Below are 19388 nucleotides of genomic sequence, written 5' to 3' on the forward strand. Positions count from 1 at the left end.
TCTCCTCCACAAACACATCAAACGTGTCAGCACTGAAAACAGGGGGGTTATCATTCACGTCAGAAATCTGCACCCAAAGGGTCTTCTGAGTGGTGATGGGTGGAGCACCCAAGTCTGTGGCAGTAATGGTGATGTTGTACCCACTGATCAGCTCTCGGTCCAGAAGCCCACTAGTGAGCAGGCTGTAGTAGTTTTCAAGGGAAGGCTTTAACTGGAAGGGAAGGTTATCAGGGATCCTGCAGGCTACTTTCCCGTTCTCCCCAGGGTCTTTATCCATAATACTCAGCAGAGCTATCACTGTGCCAGGAACAGCATCCTCAGGAATGGGACTGGAAAGAGATGTAATTGTTATCTCTGGGCCATGATTGTTCACATCAGTGATTTCCACCAGGAGCTTAGCTGTGCTGGACATGCCAAATGCCCCGTTATCCCTTGCCTCAATAAGCACCTCGAGGAGAGGTTTCTGAACAGCTAAAACACCATTGACTGTCACCTCCCCCGTGTGTGGGTGAATTAAGAAGATTCGCTGTAGATCAGCAGAAGTATTATTGCTAAACGAATACCTGATCTCTCCATTTGAACCTTCATCTAAGTCCGTGGCATGCACTTGCACTACTAAAGTGCCACTGGGGGAGTTTTCCAAGATACTCGCCCTGTAGACTGAGTGCTCAAATTCTGGTGAATTGTCATTGGTATCCAGCACAGCCACAATGACCAGGACATCACCGGACTTTGGAGGTTCCCCACCATCCTTGGCTGTAAGGACAAGTCTGTGAGTGGCTTGCTGCTCCCTGTCTAAGGCTTTCTTCAGCACCAATTCAGGATATTTACTCCCATCCCCGTGTGTCTGCATTTCCAAAAGGAAATGTTCATCAGGGCTCAGAGTATAATTCTGGACACTGTTGGTACCTTCATCAAGATCTTGGGCGCTGGGGAGTGTAAACCGTGCCCCGGCTGACAGGAACTCAGGAATGCTTATATGATATTCACTTAAGGGAAAGCCGGGGGAATTGTCATTTATGTCCAAGACTTTAAATTCCATCCTATAAAGCTCTAGAGGGTTTTCTAATATGAGTTCATAATTCAGAAGACAGTCAGACTTTAATTCACAAAACTGCTCTCTGTCTATGGGCTCATTAACAGACAAAGCCCCCGTGTTTGCATTTATATTAAAATATTGCTTACTTGAACCGGTGATCATGCGAAATTTCCGAGCTGAAAGTGTAGCTGCATCTATTCCTAAATCCTTTGCTATATTCCCAACAGATGCTCCACGCTCTGTTTCCTCAGCGATGGAATACACCACTTGTCCATTCGCGGTCCAGCAAATAAGGCAGAAGACCATTAAATAGACCCGCATTCTTCCTCCCCTGGCTCAGCTCCCCGCAGACCGGCTCAGCAGGAACATAATCCAGAATTTCAGCAAACCCCCGAAGTTCCCAGCGACAAGTGAACGGGCACCAGGGTGCACCGGCGGCAAGGCGAGAAGTTCGCTGCCGGCTGCCGTGCGGAGAGAGGCGGCAGCTCCGCTGCGCCGCGCCCGCCCCTCGCTGTGACCGGCGCGGCGGGACCCCGCGCGTCTCTTACACGCGCGCGGCAGGGGCGGCGCCACCCAGAGGCCGCGGCGCCACTTGCGCCGCCGGGGGAGGGGGCTGCGCTCCCCCCGCCGCTGCCACCCCGCCGGCCGGCGGCTTCTTCCACCACCCCCCCCCCCCCTTTTTTTTTTTTAAACGCCTGACGGAGATCCGGGGGGGGGGGGGGTGGAGGGCTCCGGGCCCCCGAGTCCGCGGCATGGATGCGTTTTCCTGAGGGATAGATGCAGAGCAGACACACACACACACACCCTCCCCCGCCCGCCCTTTCTCTGCTCCTTCCAGGAGAGGCAGCGAGAGGATGCGCTGCCGCATGCTGTCAGAGTACGGCGGTGGAAGAGAAACGCGTATGAGAAGTGACAGGCATCAGCTAAACATGGGGCAGCACAGTCCAGGCAGGCTCCGGCTGAGCACAACGTTTCCCAGAGGGGTTTTAAGAGCACAGTTAAAGGAGGCAATCGACTCTACCCTGTTAAACTTTAAAAAAAAAAAAAAGGAAAGAAAAAGGAAAACAGAGGGAAAAAAAGAAAAAAAGAAAAAGAAAAAAGAAAAAAGAAAAAAGAAAAAAGAAAAAAGAAAAAAGAAAAAAGAAAAAAGAAAAAAGAAAAAAGAAAAAAGAAAAAAGAAAAAAGAAAAAAAGAAAAGAAAAAAAGCCTCTTTCCTGCTTCACCTTCTGGACAAGGTAAATTAACACGGAGAGAAGAGAGAAGGATGTCTCCTCTGACAATGCCCAGTCAGATCACCCGCAGCCACAGATGAGCTCCCATCCAGCCCACCAAAGCAGGATGGGGATGGCTCGGGTGGGTAGGGTAAAGTCAAATAGAGAAGTAAATATCGGTGCCAGAGAGGTCTTGCATTTAGGACATGCCCAGGAACTGTGGGGAGAGACGAGCTGAGCTGATACCACACGAAGATAGCAGATCACGGGGGGGGGGGGGGGCTGAAAAAATCAAAGCTCTCTGCTCCCCCAACTTTCTGCACCAAGGGCACGGTTAGCAACTACCCCCTAAAGCAGGTGGGAGAGGGCAGAAAGCATTTCAAAATACTCTCCTGGAAAACCTTCCTGGAACAACCTTTGGCAGCAATTTACACAGATGGGCCTCAAGCCCTGACAATGACTCCAGCCTCCTCTGTTTCCAGCTTCCTTCTGTGAGGGCTTATTATCATGAGAACCTGATCGATCTAAAGCAAGAGGCTATAAATGTGCGACAAGGACAGATCTTAACCCTTCTTGCATTCATTGTATTTCTTTATGCAGCTAAGAATTTCTGGGCAACTGAAAAAGGACATTTCAATTATACATAGTATCAGGGCCTTTCAAAATAGGAGAAAATCGGGAGCACAGCCTAAAGTTGTATATTAAATTAAAAAAAAATAAAAAACAAAACGATAAATCTGTTTGCATCCTCACAACTCAGCAAAACCTCCCAGTGAGGTTCCTATCCTGCCCGCACTGGTGCGGGCCTTGATCAGCCCCAGCACAAGTATCTGCAGATATTATGATTTGTTAACCCCAGGCGCCCCTGGCAGTACTTGAATGTTGCATTGTACTTCTATTGCTTTGATGCTACGGCACCCATTAGAGCTGCAGGGAGGGGGGGGGGCTGACTGCAGGAGCTGCAGAGCTGGTGTGCATCCACCTTAATTCACACACTACTTAAATTTGTTCAATGGACCACTGCACACGGTATGCAATGCAAGTATTTACAGTACGCTGTTTACCTTGGCTTTTTTTCTTCATTGCTAACTGCAGGAATCCCCAATTCCACCTAGTCACCATAAAATTGTAATCCAGACTCTCCCTGCCCCAAATTTGCCCCAGACTCCTCTTCTGCCAAGATATTATGTCATCTACAATATATGAAAAAGTTGCTAGTTTTATTGCTCTGTAGTGATGCACAGTCATTATAAACACCCTGAACCAATGCAATAACACCTATTAAAGTCACAGGAAAGACTGATACATTTCCCTTAACACTGGCCTGCAGCAAAGATAAATCCATCTGCCTGGGAACACTAGGGCAGGCGGGTGTTGGTGTCCTAGGTGCACACAGACTCTACTCACCCGTCTGTGACTGGGTTTGCAACGAAGAAACCCAAGAATTTTGTGTCCTGTTGAACAAATAAACCAACTCAAAGGCAGATTTTCTTTAAATCTTAATATTGGGATAACAAGCTGTGGTTATGCATACCGGTGCCTGAAATACCAGCAGTGCTAGCAGAAACTGATTAGCGAACAACGGCCAAAATCAGCCAAAGTAATTGTACATTTGCCTCTTTCCAAGATGTACTCACCTTTTGAGAAGTATCTGGCAGCCTACACCGATTTGGTCTTTAATTCACTCATTTACTACTCATTTACCATTGAAATAATTTCTTCAGCTTTGTGCTACATCTCTTTAATTTTGTAGCATTGCCTAATGCTTGTTTACAGGGCTCTAAGGGAACCTGCCTTCGATTCTCTTTCTTTTTAACAACATTTTTAAACCTTACAACCCTGCTTTAACATTTTGGCATCCCTTGTCCTATTGTCCTTTTCCACACTCTGCTGTGGACAGTGAGGTCCCCAGCAGTCAGGCAGCTTCACTCACCAGAACATGCATGTTGCCAGCACCATCTCAACACCTAGCTCCTACTGCACTGCCTTCCCAGTCCAGCCTGGACAAGCACCTGATCCACATACTGCTCAGGTAGACAGCTCTGGGCCACAGTCAGAATCCAGTGCTTAGTAATATTAAATATCCAGGGCCAGTTACACCACAGCCACTCCTGCTGTGAAGGGAGTAAAACCATTGTGCCATAGGGGTAGAACCCAGCCTTGCCCTTTGTGAAAGACACTGCTCTACTCGGCAGAGTCCCAGGCCGGTTCCTCCCTGCCTGTTTGCGCTCTACCTCCCACATGCAGCTGCCCCGGGGGTCTCAAGGGGGCCTTTACACTCAGTTTCTCCACTTTCACTCTTGTTTGGCTGCTCTTCCACCTAACCACTCTTTTCAGGGTCTCCAATCTCAAAAGTCTCCTCTCCATCTCGAGTCACTTACCCTAATTACATTGTTTGCACATCAGTCGTATTAAACACCTTTAATGTAGACACTTCCCTTGGTATCAGAGCGGACAATATAACCACCGTTTAAAACCACTCGTCTTTGGTCTCACGTTTCTCTTCAATTTGCCATCTCTGAACCATTCTCTATTTCCTTCCCTCGGCTTGATCCATTCTTAAAGCCGGTTTGACCCGAGTCGCCAAGGAATTCAACTTTTCGCGATCCTGAGGGCATGGTCCACGACCTCTGTGGTCTCACTCACCTCTACACAACCCCTCTCATCATGCCCCGCTCCCCGACATGCTCACAGAGCGCTTCCTCCATGTCCCTCCGCCTGACAGGCGGTTGCAGTGCTGCATGTACACCCCCTCAGAGCCCCGAGCATCCTTTACGTACTCTTTCTCCTGCCTCATCTTATATTTTCAACCAATCATCCCCTTTTCCGGCAATAAGACGTTATTACTCCAGCCAAGCACGTTGTGCTCAGAACAATGGTAGCGACCAGAAGAAACTGTTAAGCGAGCAAAGGCAAAAAAATAAAGATGAATAGTAAAACCGGGTCACCTCGGGGCTGTGGAGCACTTGGCTGCACCACACGAAGGGCCACTCGTGTTTAAACATCATCATTACATCAGCGATGATTTTAAGGTGCCATTTCCACGGGCAGTGCATCAGAGGAGGTGCAGACGCAGGGCGGTGGCTTCGTCGGAGGTTTGCAGGACACGTCCCGCTCGGTACTGAGGCTTGGGAAAATCCCAGGGGTGCCCACCAGAACCGAGGGGTTCCCACTGGTGCAGAATTAGGACACAGCGCTTCAGCGGGAGACAGCAGAAGGGGCTGAATTCGTTCGGGGGAGCAGAAGGAGCGACAGCCCCGCGGTTTCTCCTCCGAGGGGAGCCGATGAGTTCTCTGCGCCGGTAGCTGTCCCCGGACCGATCGGCAGCCACAGCCCTCATCTCCACCCGGAAAGGAGCACGTGAAAAGCTCGTACACTGACGGGAGCCCGACAGTAAATAGGGTCTGCCTGCGCACTGAGGAAGACCGGACCCACAAGCAGCAGCTCCTCCTCGGACCGAGCCCAAATCGCCAGCGCGGAGCCGCCGACGGGGGTGTAGGGACCCCGCTAGCGCCTTTCGCATGTGGGCTCCTCTGGGCAGAGATGAGCACAAGGACGGTGATACCCCCAGCGACCCGAAACACCGGGCTCCTCCCGCTCGGGACCCGGCGTGGCAGGCAGCCCGCGCTGTCCCCCGTGGGAGCCCCTCCGCGGGCTCACTGTGAGCCCCGCGCCTCCCTCGGCGAAAGGAGCAGGCAAAGAAGCTCTGCTGTTGGCGGCAGCGCCGGCCTGATCCGCTGTTGTTCCTGCAGCTCCGACCCCTCTCCGCGGAGGCAGGCTGTGCCTGCTGGCAGAGAGGGCAGCGATGTCGAGGTGCCCTTCAACAAGTCACGGCAGCTCGCAGCTGCTACGTGGGGACAGCGGGAGCGGAGATAACCGGAGGAGCCCGGGAGAACAATCTCGTACGCAGAGGATTTCTAGCTTTCAGCGAACCCCACGAAAATCCTCATTACCCACATAAAGCCACAGAAATACGGACTCACAACGTGCTATTTGCTATATCGTCGGCAAGAACTCGCCTCTTGAACGCGAGGGCGGAGACTGCTCTATTTACCCCCAGCTAGAAACCACCAGGCTTAGCGGAAGATGTCGGGGGGACAATAGCAACAGCGGGTACGGGGGACCGGTCCCGCTCAGAGCAACTCCGAGCCGAGCATCCTGCGTCTCTCGCAACTCCTCCGGCAGCCGTGGATGTTTCCCTGCCTATAAAACCACCAATGCTGAGGCTGCAAAACAGCCTCCGGCCGCCACGGCGCTGCGGGCGCTGCAGCCGCGGCTCCGCCGCCCCTCCCGCCCCCAGAGCCGCCTGCGGAAGCGCTCTACAGCGCAACCGGCTGCAAGCCCTGCCTCAGCTGCCACGATTGCATTGTGCCCGATAACATCGCTGCTAATCAGCTACATTCTCCAAAACAGTATCAGTCGAGAATGAGAGCCTGGGCTTGCAGCAACTGACAGCCCTGCGCGAAATTGTTATCTTTTATTCAAGACACTGACTGGATATTCTAGCGACTTCTGTTAACGACTCCTGCCCAGACTATGCTACGAAGTGAAAGCATCCACGAGCTCTGTTTCTGACGTTAAGACTGCACTGTGTTTCTAAAAGAAATACTGAAATATTTCCTGACAGGGTACGTCTATAATAAATCCCGTTCAGATCTTCAATTCATTACTGCAGTCAGAGAAACCAAGAGAAACTGTACGGAAGCCAAAGCCTCCCCTGGCCAAACGATCGGCATTAAGAGACTCCACATCGCCCTTAATCACAGCCCAAGGAAACGAGTTGCTTCCCACACCTGTGCGAAAGTGCTATGTTTTTCCATCCTGTTCTACAGAATTAGTTAAACCTTCTTATAAATGTAACCAAAAGATTCTCCTTTAGGAGATCGCGGTTTGCTGCTCCTGCCTTCTGTCACATCCATGTGAATTAAGGAAAGTGACAGATCTACAGCTCTGAGATAAGCCTTGCTACGCACAAGCGAAGATAGTTCATGTACACTTAAGAGGTGATGACCCACTCCCCTTAAGCACATCAGCTATCGGACATGATCAAAGGAGACTAGAAACACAATCCCCAGCAAATACACAAAGAACTCAAACGTAAAGCCCTTAGTAAGGGACCTTAAATAGATGCAGGAAGGAAAGAGAAATTCGTGGGACACACTCACAGTTTTCTATGGATCAGCGGGAGATAACCCACTCCTACGATTTTTTTCAGGACCGACATGAAGTTCTTAACTTTCTTTACTGGATTTCAGCACCTCTATAAGCACCATTCTTGTCAATTTGGAACAAACGATCTGCGATTTTATTTTTTCAGTCCACGTCCTTCGTGTAAAACACTTCTATTAGTACAAAACCCAACAAAATGTACGTTCTCAAAAGAAATATACCACATTACAGATATCACTTTGCCACAAAACTATGGTACTTACCCAAACACGTGTCTTTGGCGAATTGAACATATAACATGAAAAAGAATTATATACAAGTACTGCTTGTTCTTACTACCCCGGCAGCCCTACAGACTTTGTTTTTACGCTGTAAAAATCAGATGTAAGAGATCTTCGCTTTTCCCTGTAGAAGTTGTATCCAGTTTCTAATATCGAACAAAGAACACAAAACATGATCCTAATGTCTCATCTCAAAGAGTACTTCGGAGCTAGTCTCGATGAGAACGGAGTCGATTCAGTGCCATTAGTGCGGGGATTAGCTGCTTCGGTAACGGTGTTAAACAACCCGGTAATTAAGCAATCACTCTCCGCATAGGGAAATCAATGTGGAAACGAGTATCAAAAACTTCTCTAGCTGAACTTGTGTTTCCCAGCTTCTTCTGCTCTACTGCTGAGAGAACCAAAAGTTTTCAACCCATCATCTCTGGATTATTCAATATTGCATATAGGAGTCCTTCCTTCTGTTTTTCCCTTAACCTCTCTTCCTCCCTCTCTCGACTCCCACAAACTTAACAATTTTCGACTCTACTTTCCACAGCACGTTACTGGGGTGGATGGGGGAGAACAGACGCCACAACACTACGAAGACAGCGGGATCAGGTCGTGGGAACAGGCACAGCGAGGCCAGGGAGCACCCCCTCCCTCAAACACTTCTTCACTTTTTCATAAAGCATCCTGTGTCTCACTCCATATTCCCCCACATCTTCACCGGACTTCAAGAATCAGAACAGTACTCACGACCTCCACCAACGTTTCTTCCCCTCACTGCACCTCATAAGTCTCATTTATTGTATTTCAGCTTCTTAAGACTGGCGAAACGCACCAACCAGGGAGCTGCTGACTCAATAAAATCCCGAGCGATCCTTGCCGCACATTAACACACTATTGATCAAACCAAGCGTAAACTCATCTGGTTACAAAGATAACTAGTACCCTAATTACAGTCATCCTGAGGGAGCTATCAAACCCCTGGACACCTCCCGCGTGTTTTCACACGTTGAAAGACGCTAAAAACGAGGAATAAAAGATCCGCTAACACCTGCCACTACACTTTGATGCCAAGTAACAGGGAAAAAGAAATCTTACAACGCTAAAAATACTTTTAATCATAACGTCCTAAGCAAGAAAGAAAAAAAAAAGAAAAGGAGATATGGAAATTTTGCGAAGCATTCAGATAGTCAAACAATGAAATTTAAAAAGGCCAACATACCTTTTGAAGCATGTCAAAGGCGGATCGCTATGGCTACACGAAAGAGCAATACAAAGCTAGGACTCGCATTGTAAAATTATTACCACAGAAAAAGTGTTTCAATACAGAGATGATCCACGAAATGTGACCGGTAAAAAGAACTAGCCAAGAGACAAAAAAAAAGAAAAATAAAAAGCTTTTGCGAATACACTTACCATGCCTGAAGCAAGTGCGGAGAAAGACGGCCCCTTCCCGGCAGAACCGTTTTCTACAGCGGGGCCGGGCGGCGGCGGCGGGAAGTTGGGGCTGAAAACCATCAGGTCGCTCTTGCCCGCCCCCTCCGCCACGCACAGGCTCCGGCTCTGGCGCTGCGAGTACGACCAGCTCCCCACTTCGCTGGCGCACACCAGCGTCGCCGGCCCGGGCCCCGACAGCACGGCCGCCCGCGGCGCCCACCGCGACGCCCCGTACAGCACCACCGCCAGCAGGAAGAGGCTCGACACCGCGCAGATGGCCACCACCAGCCACACGTTCGTCGCCGCCGCCGCCGCGCTGCCCTCCGCCGGCCGCAGCCCCGCCCCCGACGACGACGACGACGAGCCCGCGGCCGCCAGCGCCGCCTCGGCGCCCTCCACCAGCGACACGCTCAGCGTGGCCGTGGCCGAGCGCGCCGGCTCGCCGTGGTCCCGCACCACGATCACCAGCCTCTGCCGCGGGCCGTCCGCCTCCTCCAGCACCCGCGCCGTGCTCACCTCGCCGCTGTACAGCCCCACGCGGAACGGGCCCTTCCCCCGCGGCTCCCACAGCTCGTAGCGCAGCCACGCGTTGTAGCCCGAGTCCGCGTCCACCGCGCGGATCTTCGCCACCACCTGCCCCGCCGGAGCCCCCCACGCCGCCCACGCCCACAACGCCCCCGAGCCCGGCCCCGACGCCGCCTCGCCCGCGGCCCCGGGCCCCGGCCCGCCGCCGGCAGGCGGGAGCAGCGCCGGCGCGTTGTCGTTCTCGTCCACCACGAAGAGCTGCACCGTGGCGTTGCCGCACAGCGGCGGCTCCCCGCGTCCACCGCCCGCACCTCGAACTGCAGCACCTGCAGCTCCTCGTAGTCCAAGGGCTGCAGCGCCCACAGCCGCCCGCTCTCCGCGTCCACCGACACGTAGCTCGACGCCGGCCGCCACCCCCCGCCTGCCGCCGCGCCCCCGCCGCCGCCCTCCGCCACCGAGTAGCTCACGCGCCCGTTGCCCGCCTCGTCCGGGTCCCGCGCCCACAGCCGCGCCAGCTCCGCGCCCGCCGCGTTGTTCTCCCGCGCCAGTACCGTGTACACGGCTTGCGCGAACGCCGGCGCGTTGTCGTTCACGTCCGACACCGGCACCCGCACCCCGCGGCTGGCGCGCAGCGGCGGCGCCCCGCCGTCCTCCGCCCGCACCTCCACCTCGTACTCCGGCACCCGCTCCCGGTCCAGCGCCTCCCGCAGCACCAGCGAGTACGAGCCCGCGAACGTCGCCACCAGCCCGAACGGCGCCGCCGGCCACACCGCGCAGCGCACCCGCCCGTTCGCCCCCGAGTCCCGGTCCGACACGCTCAGCAGCGCCACCACCGTCCCCACCGCCGCGTCCTCCGGCACCGGCACCGACAGCGACGTCACCCACACCTCCGGCGCGTTGTCGTTCACGTCCAGCACTTCCACCACTACCTTGCAGTGACCCGCTAACGGAGGGGAGCCTTCGTCTCTTGCTTCTATTGTAATCTCGTAACTGTCCATTTCTTCGTAGTCTAATTTTCCTTGAAGTCTGATTTCTCCTTTGTTTTCGTCGATAGTGAACATTTCTTTTATTTGAGCAGCAACACGCTTACTAAATAAATATATAATATCACTATTCATCCCTTCGTCCAAATCCGTGGCAGTGAGCTTGATTAACAGAATCCCGCGCTCTGAACCTTCTAAGACTTTCACTTTATACACTGACTGGTTGAACTGGGGCGCGTTGTCGTTCGCGTCCAGCACCGAGATCACCAGCTCCATCGTGCCCGTCAGCGACGGCCGGCCACCGTCACTTGCCGTCAGCACCAACCGGTGCACAGGCACCCTCTCGCGGTCCAGAGATTTCGTTAAAACAAGAGCTAAAGACGCGCTCCGGTCATTATTCCCCTGATGATCGAGACTGAAGTGCTCGCTGGGACTGAGCGTATAGGAGAGCTGCGCGTTGGCTCCGATATCTGCATCGGACGCGCCCTCCAGCGGGAAACGAGACCCCGGCAACGACAGTTCCGCGATTGTAAAGGCTTCTTCGTTCACGGGGAAGAGCGGGGCGTTGTCGTTGATGTCGGTGACCTCCAGCTCCACGTGGAAGACGCGCAGCGGCCGCTCCACCAGCACCTCCAGGCGCAGGGCGCACGGCGCGCTCTTCCCGCACAGCTCCTCCCGGTCCAGCCGCGAGCTCACCACCAGCGCCCCGCTCGCCCCGCTCACCTCCACGCTCGCCTGCCGGCCTTGCGCCACCAGCCGCAGCCGCCGCGCCTCCGGCTCGCCCGCCGCCAGGCCCAGGTCCTGCGCCAGCCGGCCCACCACCGTCCCGGCCTTGGCTTCCTCCGGCACCGAGTAGCGCACCTGCCCGCCGCCCAGCGCCCAGGCCGCCTGCAGCACCAGCACCCGCACCACGAGCCCCCAGCACACGACCATCGCCGCCGCCGCTACCCGCACCACGAGCCCCGCACGGCTCCCCGCCGCCGCCCGGACGCCCGCCTTAAGGACTCCCCGTCAGGCACGGGACGCCACTCCGCGCTCCGCCCCGCCGCCCGGCCTAGCCCGCAGCATTTTGCCCCCCGCCGCCGCCCGCCCGCTGACGGCAGCCGTGACAGCGGCTCGGGGAGGAGCTGTCGCCCTCCAACGGGCTCACGGCACCTTTGCGGCCAACAGCGGCACCTGGTGCCTGACCGTAGCTCCTGCGAGCAGCCTCCTCCTGCCGTCCTCTCGCGCCCTGCAGCGGCGCTCCGCTCGAGGAAGGGGGGGCCGTGGTTCTGCCCGCTCGGCCGAGAAGCTTTGCGATTTCCCTTTGTCTAAACCGATAACAGGTGGTTCTCTTCCTCTTTTCTCTTCTCTTCCTCTTTTCTCTTCTCTTCCTATTTTCTCTTTGCTAAAGGCACTTTAATTGATACATACATGCCAAAGTGTTTCCTAAACGCCTACATTAACCCAGGAATCACATCTGGGAAGGTCTTCACTGAAATGAACCTACCCCACTTCTGATCTCCTGACTTTGTCTTCCCTACACGTTGGTGAGGAGGCATAACTTAGTTTCCTCATTTATTTCTTTCTTTGCAAAGAAACTTCAGCTGTCTCCTCCACAGAAGAAGACTGTATCCTTGATCTTCCATCTTTGGAAAGTACTCAGGTCTCCAGAAGAAATAGATTCACATGGAATTTATTTGTGTTTAGTGCAGCAATGCTAAAAACTAGCAGAAATTGCTTACTTTTTCATGGCTTTGTGACAGTGATGTAGGTGAGCAATCCCACGCACTCTCCTCGGTTTTCATACAGTAAATAATACAGCAAGGGCATCATATTACAAAGAATATCTGTGTCTGTCCGTAACAGAATGGTTTTGTCTTTTGAAGTATAGGTCCAACCTAAGAAATCAGCAATGCATACAAATTCCAAAGACTCTCAACTCCATCAGTGACTTCCTAACTCTAAACATAACCCACGTAGCACAAATCCTCTCGGAAGGGTGAAATAGCTCAGGGAACCTGAGCTCTCTAGTAGTCTTGATGTGTGTCAGTAAAGTATTTCCTGTAAGTTTTATTCCCCACTTGCAGCTGCACAATGAATGACGAGTTCCTTCTCACCATTTCAGGCAGGTAGGCACTCACAGTACAGTAAAACAATGTGCCCATTACTGATGGAGATGAGACGCTGCAGGATACAGTACAGTCATCCACACATCCCGCAACTGAAGACAACACAAAAGGCACCACTGCTCTGGCAAGGTACAGTTCATCTTACATGTTCCCAGGCTCCCACCTCATCCACTGACGTAAACACATCAGGGCTATTTCTCTACATAGCTATGAACACTTGCTGCTACCCTGCCACATGGGCCAGGCAGCAACATGAAATGGATGATTTCACATGGTAGTGATTTGCTGGTTCTACCACAGAAGCATCAACGATGCAACAGAGGGTCAAAACAAAATGAAGATATGAAATGCTAAAAAAATCCAGGTAGGTCTGTCAATAGGTCATCTTTAATTACACCTGTTACTATTCTAACAGTTGTCTTGATTTATTTCTAGGTCTCCATTGTCAGGGACGAGTTCAGGGATCACTGTTCACAATTTCAGGGAGGCAGGGCTGGAAAAGCAAACAGGTTTTGTCCAGCCTCTCAAATCCCTGCTATATTGCCAGTGTTTCTGTATCCACTTCTATGAAGGAGGAAACAGAAATTAAACCTGAAGTCTCATGGCATTCTCTCAAGGTAAACATCACCTTAAGAGACTACAAGACAGTGAACTACAGTTCACAGGCAAGGGGCATAAATTCTGAAATCAGTCAACACTATTTGGCAGCATGGCTCTCGCTCACTATTACTGACACATCTCCTGAGAAAGGCAAGTTAAGCCACACTGTCTACAGGGGAATCAGGAGTTTCAAGTGTCATCTCAGTTCATATTCAAATGATGGTTATAAAGCACACACACAATGAGACACAAAATAAGTTTACTTTAAAAATTATTCTCAGCAACAAAAAAAAAAACCAAGAAAGAAAGGAAATACAAAGCCTACCACTACAGGGCACATGGAACTAGCAGTCAGGAACCATAGCTGAGGTGCTTCTACAAATATATTCACCCACCAAAAACAAGTCCTCTAGCAATACATCTTGCCTAATATAGCACTATAGCTGCACAACTTTCACACCTACCTTGGTTCATGCTCTTCCGCCGTTAAGTACTTTCTAATACAAAGTACATTTACATCGTACTTAGAAAGGGGCAACGTGAAATGCTTCTACTGTCTTTTCCACATCCATAGTAATTCTGTAGTACTCCACAAACTAATATATGCCATGCAAGGTGAACAGAGAAGAACCTGGAGTACCAACTGTGGTCACCTTGCATGATCTCTGTTTCAGAGGAGAATCAAAAAGGAGGACAGACTTCTGATTAAAAAAAGACTGGAAACCAGCACTTTGCAGCAGCCAAAAGCAAAAAGTCCATTAAAACTGCCCTACCTGCAAGACAGGAAAACGTGCACAAATGAAGACACTCCATACAAAATGAAGGAAGGCCAAAAGAGGCACTTAGAGTTGTGATTAACTACACAGATGGCAGGAAAACCAAACCTGGTCACCTGAGCAAGATAATAAGGTCAACACTGCAGCTGGGCAGAGATCTTTGCCAGAAACTGTGCCATTTAATAGCTCATCAAGGGATCTCAAAAAGTCATGAAGAGTGATATAACAAAGGTTACAGGAGATATTACCCTACAGAGCAGAGTTAAAATAAAGGTCTGCTGAGAAGAACTGCAGAAAGACCTGATGACCCTGAAGACCCAGGTGGGAAAATGGCAAAATATTTTCCATGCAGTACACCACAACGCTGAGCAGATGAGGAAAAAAACGTGGCTTCAACAGAGACTGTAACTGACTCTGAAACAATCATTTAAGGTTCTGAAATTACATCCTTGGCATAGAGAAGACAGTGACATCAATAGATCAGCTCTGTTCTCAGTGTCAATCAAAAGTTAGGAGACCACAGAAGAAAACAATGCAATTCACTCAACTTTGCGGAAATATAAGGTTCACCAATACTGAATATTTTGTGGAGGCCCTCCCTTTCTTAATACAGTAAGAAGAAGAGAGAAGAGTTTCAGGGAGGAGTTTCAGGGAGGACAGCAGGATGACCAAAGATTTTGAGGAGCTTCTGTTTGAGGTACATTTCCTCGTGTTAAAAAATGAAAGACTGAAAGGGAATACGACAAGAGGCTTTCAAAGCAGAAGTACCATGAAGAATGCTAAGGAGCAAAGGCATTAAAAACTAGACTGGACAACACTGACAAAAAATCCATCCAACTTAAACATGTCCACCTTTCAGAATGGGTTTGGACTGGACCATTTCCACAAATCCTTTAAATCCCAACTTACAGTCTTGATCGTCCCATCTCCTCTACAAAAAGATACGTGGTGCTACAGAAAAGGGCAGCCTACTCTACCACAGCTCAGGCAGAAACAAAGGAGCAAACAATCATGTGAAGAAACTGGCATTGAGATCGTGACACTATGGAAAATGGCTGCAAAACGGCTCCAAACACTTCCGCAGGCCAGAAAGAGAAGAAAGTAGCATAAAAAAACCACAGTACTGAAACACCTTGCAGAGGAAGAAGATGTAAGAAACATTCCAGTCAGCAGTCAGAGTAAGCACACACCAAGCACCCACCGCATGCAGGCCCCGGGGGCTGAGCCCGGCTCCCACCAGCGCCTGCCCAGGGGGCGCGCGAGAAGGCCGAGAAGGGGGAAGGGGCGTCGGGGGAAGGGGCGAGAGGCGAGAAAGGGAGGGCCACTGACCGTGTCCAGGAGAGCGGGCGGCTCCGGCTGCGTCTCCTTCGCCGCGGGGCCGGGCGGCGGCGGCGGGAAGTTGGGGCTGAAAACCATCAGGTCGCTCTTGCCCGCCCCCTCCGCCACGCACAGGCTCCGGCTCTGGCGCTGCGAGTACGACCAGCTCCCCACTTCGCTGGCGCACACCAGCGTCGCCGGCCCGGGCCCCGACAGCACGGCCGCCCGCGGCGCCCACCGCGACGCCCCGTACAGCACCACCGCCAGCAGGAAGAGGCTCGACACCGCGCAGATGGCCACCACCAGCCACACGTTCGTCGCCGCCGCCGCCGCGCTGCCCTCCGCCGGCCGCAGCCCCGCCCCCGACGACGACGACGACGAGCCCGCGGCCGCCAGCGCCGCCTCGGCGCCCTCCACCAGCGACACGCTCAGCGTGGCCGTGGCCGAGCGCGCCGGCTCGCCGTGGTCCCGCACCACGATCACCAGCCTCTGCCGCGGGCCGTCCGCCTCCTCCAGCACCCGCGCCGTGCTCACCTCGCCGCTGTACAGCCCCACGCGGAACGGGCCCTTCCCCCGCGGCTCCCACAGCTCGTAGCGCAGCCACGCGTTGTAGCCCGAGTCCGCGTCCACCGCGCGGATCTTCGCCACCACCTGCCCCGCCGGAGCCCCCCACGCCGCCCACGCCCACAACGCCCCCGAGCCCGGCCCCGACGCCGCCTCGCCCGCGGCCCCGGGCCCCGGCCCGCCGCCGGCAGGCGGGAGCAGCGCCGGCGCGTTGTCGTTCTCGTCCACCACGAAGAGCTGCACCGTGGCGTTGCCGCACAGCGGCGGCTCCCCGCGTCCACCGCCCGCACCTCGAACTGCAGCACCTGCAGCTCCTCGTAGTCCAAGGGCTGCAGCGCCCACAGCCGCCCGCTCTCCGCGTCCACCGACACGTAGCTCGACGCCGGCCGCCACCCCCCGCCCGTCGCCGCGCCCCCGCCGCCGCCCTCCGCCACCGAGTAGCTCACGCGCCCGTTGCCCGCCTCGTCCGGGTCCCGCGCCCACAGCCGCGCCAGCTCCGCGCCCGCCGCGTTGTTCTCCCGCGCCAGTACCGTGTACACGGCTTGCGCGAACGCCGGCGCGTTGTCGTTCACGTCCGACACCGGCACCCGCACCCCGCGGCTGGCGCGCAGCGGCGGCGCCCCGCCGTCCTCCGCCCGCACCTCCACCTCGTACTCCGGCACCCGCTCCCGGTCCAGCGCCTCCCGCAGCACCAGCGAGTACGAGCCCGCGAACGTCGCCACCAGCCCGAACGGCGCCGCCGGCCACACCGCGCAGCGCACCCGCCCGTTCGCCCCCGAGTCCCGGTCCGACACGCTCAGCAGCGCCACCACCGTCCCCACCGCCGCGTCCTCCGGCACCGGCACCGACAGCGACGTCACCCACACCTCCGGCGCGTTGTCGTTCACGTCCAGCACTTCCACCACTACCTTGCAGTGACCCGACAGCGGGGGCGTCCCCTTATCTGTCGCTTCGATTTGTATCTCGTATGAACGGACGTCTTCAAAGTCCAGGGCACCCGTCAGTCGGATCTCCCCCGTCTTCGGATTTAAAATGAAAACGTTTAATCCTCTTGGGGGAAAAGTATTGCTCGCAGTGAACGTCATTTCGCCATTGCTTCCCACGTCCGGATCCGTGGCGTTAACTTGAGCCACCAGCGTCCCCTCTGCAGCACTCTCCGGCAGCTGCACTTTATACACCGACTGGTTGAACTGGGGCGCGTTGTCGTTCGCATCCAGCACCGAGATCACCAGCTCCATCGTGCCCGTCAGCGACGGCCGGCCACCGTCACTTGCCGTCAGCACCAACCGGTGCACGGGCATCGTCTCACGGTCCAGTGGTTTCCTGAGCACCAGAAACAGGGATTCTCGGTATTCTTCACTCCGCTGTAAATGCAAAGAGAAATGCTCGCTGGGGCTGAGCGTATAGGAGAGCTGCGCGTTGGCTCCGATATCTGCATCGGACGCGCCCTCCAGCGGGAAACGAGACCCTGGCAGCGACGATTCCGCGATGCTGAGGTTTTTCCGGGCGGCGGGGAAGAGCGGGGCGTTGTCGTTGATATCCGTGACCTCCAGCTCCACGTGGAAGACGCGCAGCGGCCGCTCCACCAGCACCTCCAGGCGCAGGGCGCACGGCGCGCTCTTCCCGCACAGCTCCTCCCGGTCCAGCCGCGAGCTCACCACCAGCGCCCCGCTCGCCCCGCTCACCTCCACGCTCGCCTGCCGGCCTTGCGCCACCAGCCGCAGCCGCCGTGCCTCCGGCTCGCCCGCCGCCAGGCCCAGGTCCTGCGCCAGCCGGCCCACCACCGTCCCGGCCTTGGCTTCCTCCGGCACCGAGTAGCGCACCTGCCCGCCGCCCAGCGCCCAGGCCGCCTGCAGCACCAGCACCCGCACCACAAGCCCCCAGCACACGACCATCGCCGCCGCCGCCGCCACCCGCACCACGAGCCCCGCACGGCTCCCCGCCGCCGCCCGGACGCACCGGCTCTCCTGCCCGCCCCGCGCCGCCCCCCCGCGCTCACAGCCGGGCTCTCCGCCGCACCGGGGCGGAGCCGCCTCGCCGCTCCGCCGCCGTTTCTGAGCCTGCAGCGACACCGTGTGCTGCTCCGCCGCCTCACACGCTCCCTACGAGCGCCCGCGCTCCCGGACCCGTGCTGGTCGCCTCCTCTGTCGTCTCTCCCCTCTTTCCTCCTCTTTCTTTTCTTCTTCATTCTTTTCCCTGTTGTTTTTCCTCCTTATTTATTTCTTCTTTGCTTCCTCGCTCTTTGATCGCATAGATGCCTTTCTTTTTCATCCCCTCCTTCTTCCTCCTTTCTTTGTTTCTTTCTTCATTTATCTTACACCTTTTTTCTTCTCTGTTTCCTTTTCTCTTTCTTGCTTTCTTCTCTGTCCTCCTTCTCTTTCTTCTTTCTTCTCTTCCTTTACGTTCTTCTCTTTCTTCTGCTTTTCGTTCTTGCCCTGCCGTCTCCTAACCTATACTCCCCTTTCCCTTCTCTTTTCATCCTTCCCTCTTCTTTACCCCCGCTCGCAGCTCACCAGTCGCCTCCGGCGCCGCCGTGGAGACCGTCAAAGGCGGATCCATCCGCGCTAATTACGGGCATCAGCGCCGGAGCCCGGTACTCTCACCAAAGCAGAGGCTGTTAGGGACCAACTCCGTTCAGCGTCTAGCGATAACGTCGGTGCACCCTGGTAGTTTCCTTTATGGCTTCTTCCTTTCTGTCTCTTCTTTGTGATCTTCTTTCATTCCTTTCTTATTTCCTTGCTTCATTCCTTCCTAGCATCCTGCTTGCTTTCTTCCTTTCTCTCGATCCACACCTTTCTGTGTGCACCGATAGCGTCGGTGCATGCTACAAAACCGGTTTATCGTTTCTTCCTTTCTCTCTCTTCTTTCTCACTATTGCTTGCTTCGTTCCCCTTTGCTTTTCTTTCTCTCCATTGTTCCCTCCGTCCTTCTCTTCTTACTTCTCCTTCTCCTCCTCTCTTCCCTGTCCTTCCCTCCCCTTCACTTCTTCTTCCCTTTTTGCCTCTTCCTTCTCTGCTTTACCAACAGGTTTTCTATATGACTACATCACTCTCACCATGGAGCACGAACATGCCCTTTGGCAAGAGCTCTTTCCTCTTCCTCACCATTTTCCATCGAGCCTTGCACAGCGTCCCTGAGTACCCAGGATCCTCAACTCCATTCAGCATATAATGACAGTGCATGCTGGTAATCTCTGCTATCATCTCTTCCTTCCTTCCTTTCTCTTCCTTCTTTCTTTCTTCTTTGCTTGCTTTTTCGTTCCATAGATTCCTTCCTTTCCATCTTCCTTTCTCATTCTTTACTTCTTCTTTTCTCGTTCTTTCCTTCTTCCTTTCTCTTCCTTTCATCTTTTTCTTTTTCCTACTTCTCCTTCGCTTCCTTTTTTCT

The 19388-nt window shown here is 54.2% G+C and overlaps 1 protein-coding gene across 1 annotated transcript in view; it reads right to left on the reverse strand.

The window, feature by feature from the left end:
- Positions 1-18560, reverse strand: part of LOC140656874 (protocadherin alpha-2-like) — a 106114-nt gene extending 87554 nt beyond the window's left edge. The window contains 3 exon segments of the mRNA XM_072873103.1: positions 15450-16270; positions 16273-18103; positions 18498-18560. Of these exon segments, the coding sequence (XP_072729204.1) occupies positions 15450-16270; positions 16273-18103; positions 18498-18560 (2715 nt within the window).
- Between the last annotated feature and the right edge of the window lie 828 nt (positions 18561-19388).

Source organism: Ciconia boyciana, chromosome 9, assembly GCF_034638445.1.
Source record: "Ciconia boyciana chromosome 9, ASM3463844v1, whole genome shotgun sequence".
Classification (NCBI taxonomy): domain Eukaryota; kingdom Metazoa; phylum Chordata; class Aves; order Ciconiiformes; family Ciconiidae; genus Ciconia; species Ciconia boyciana.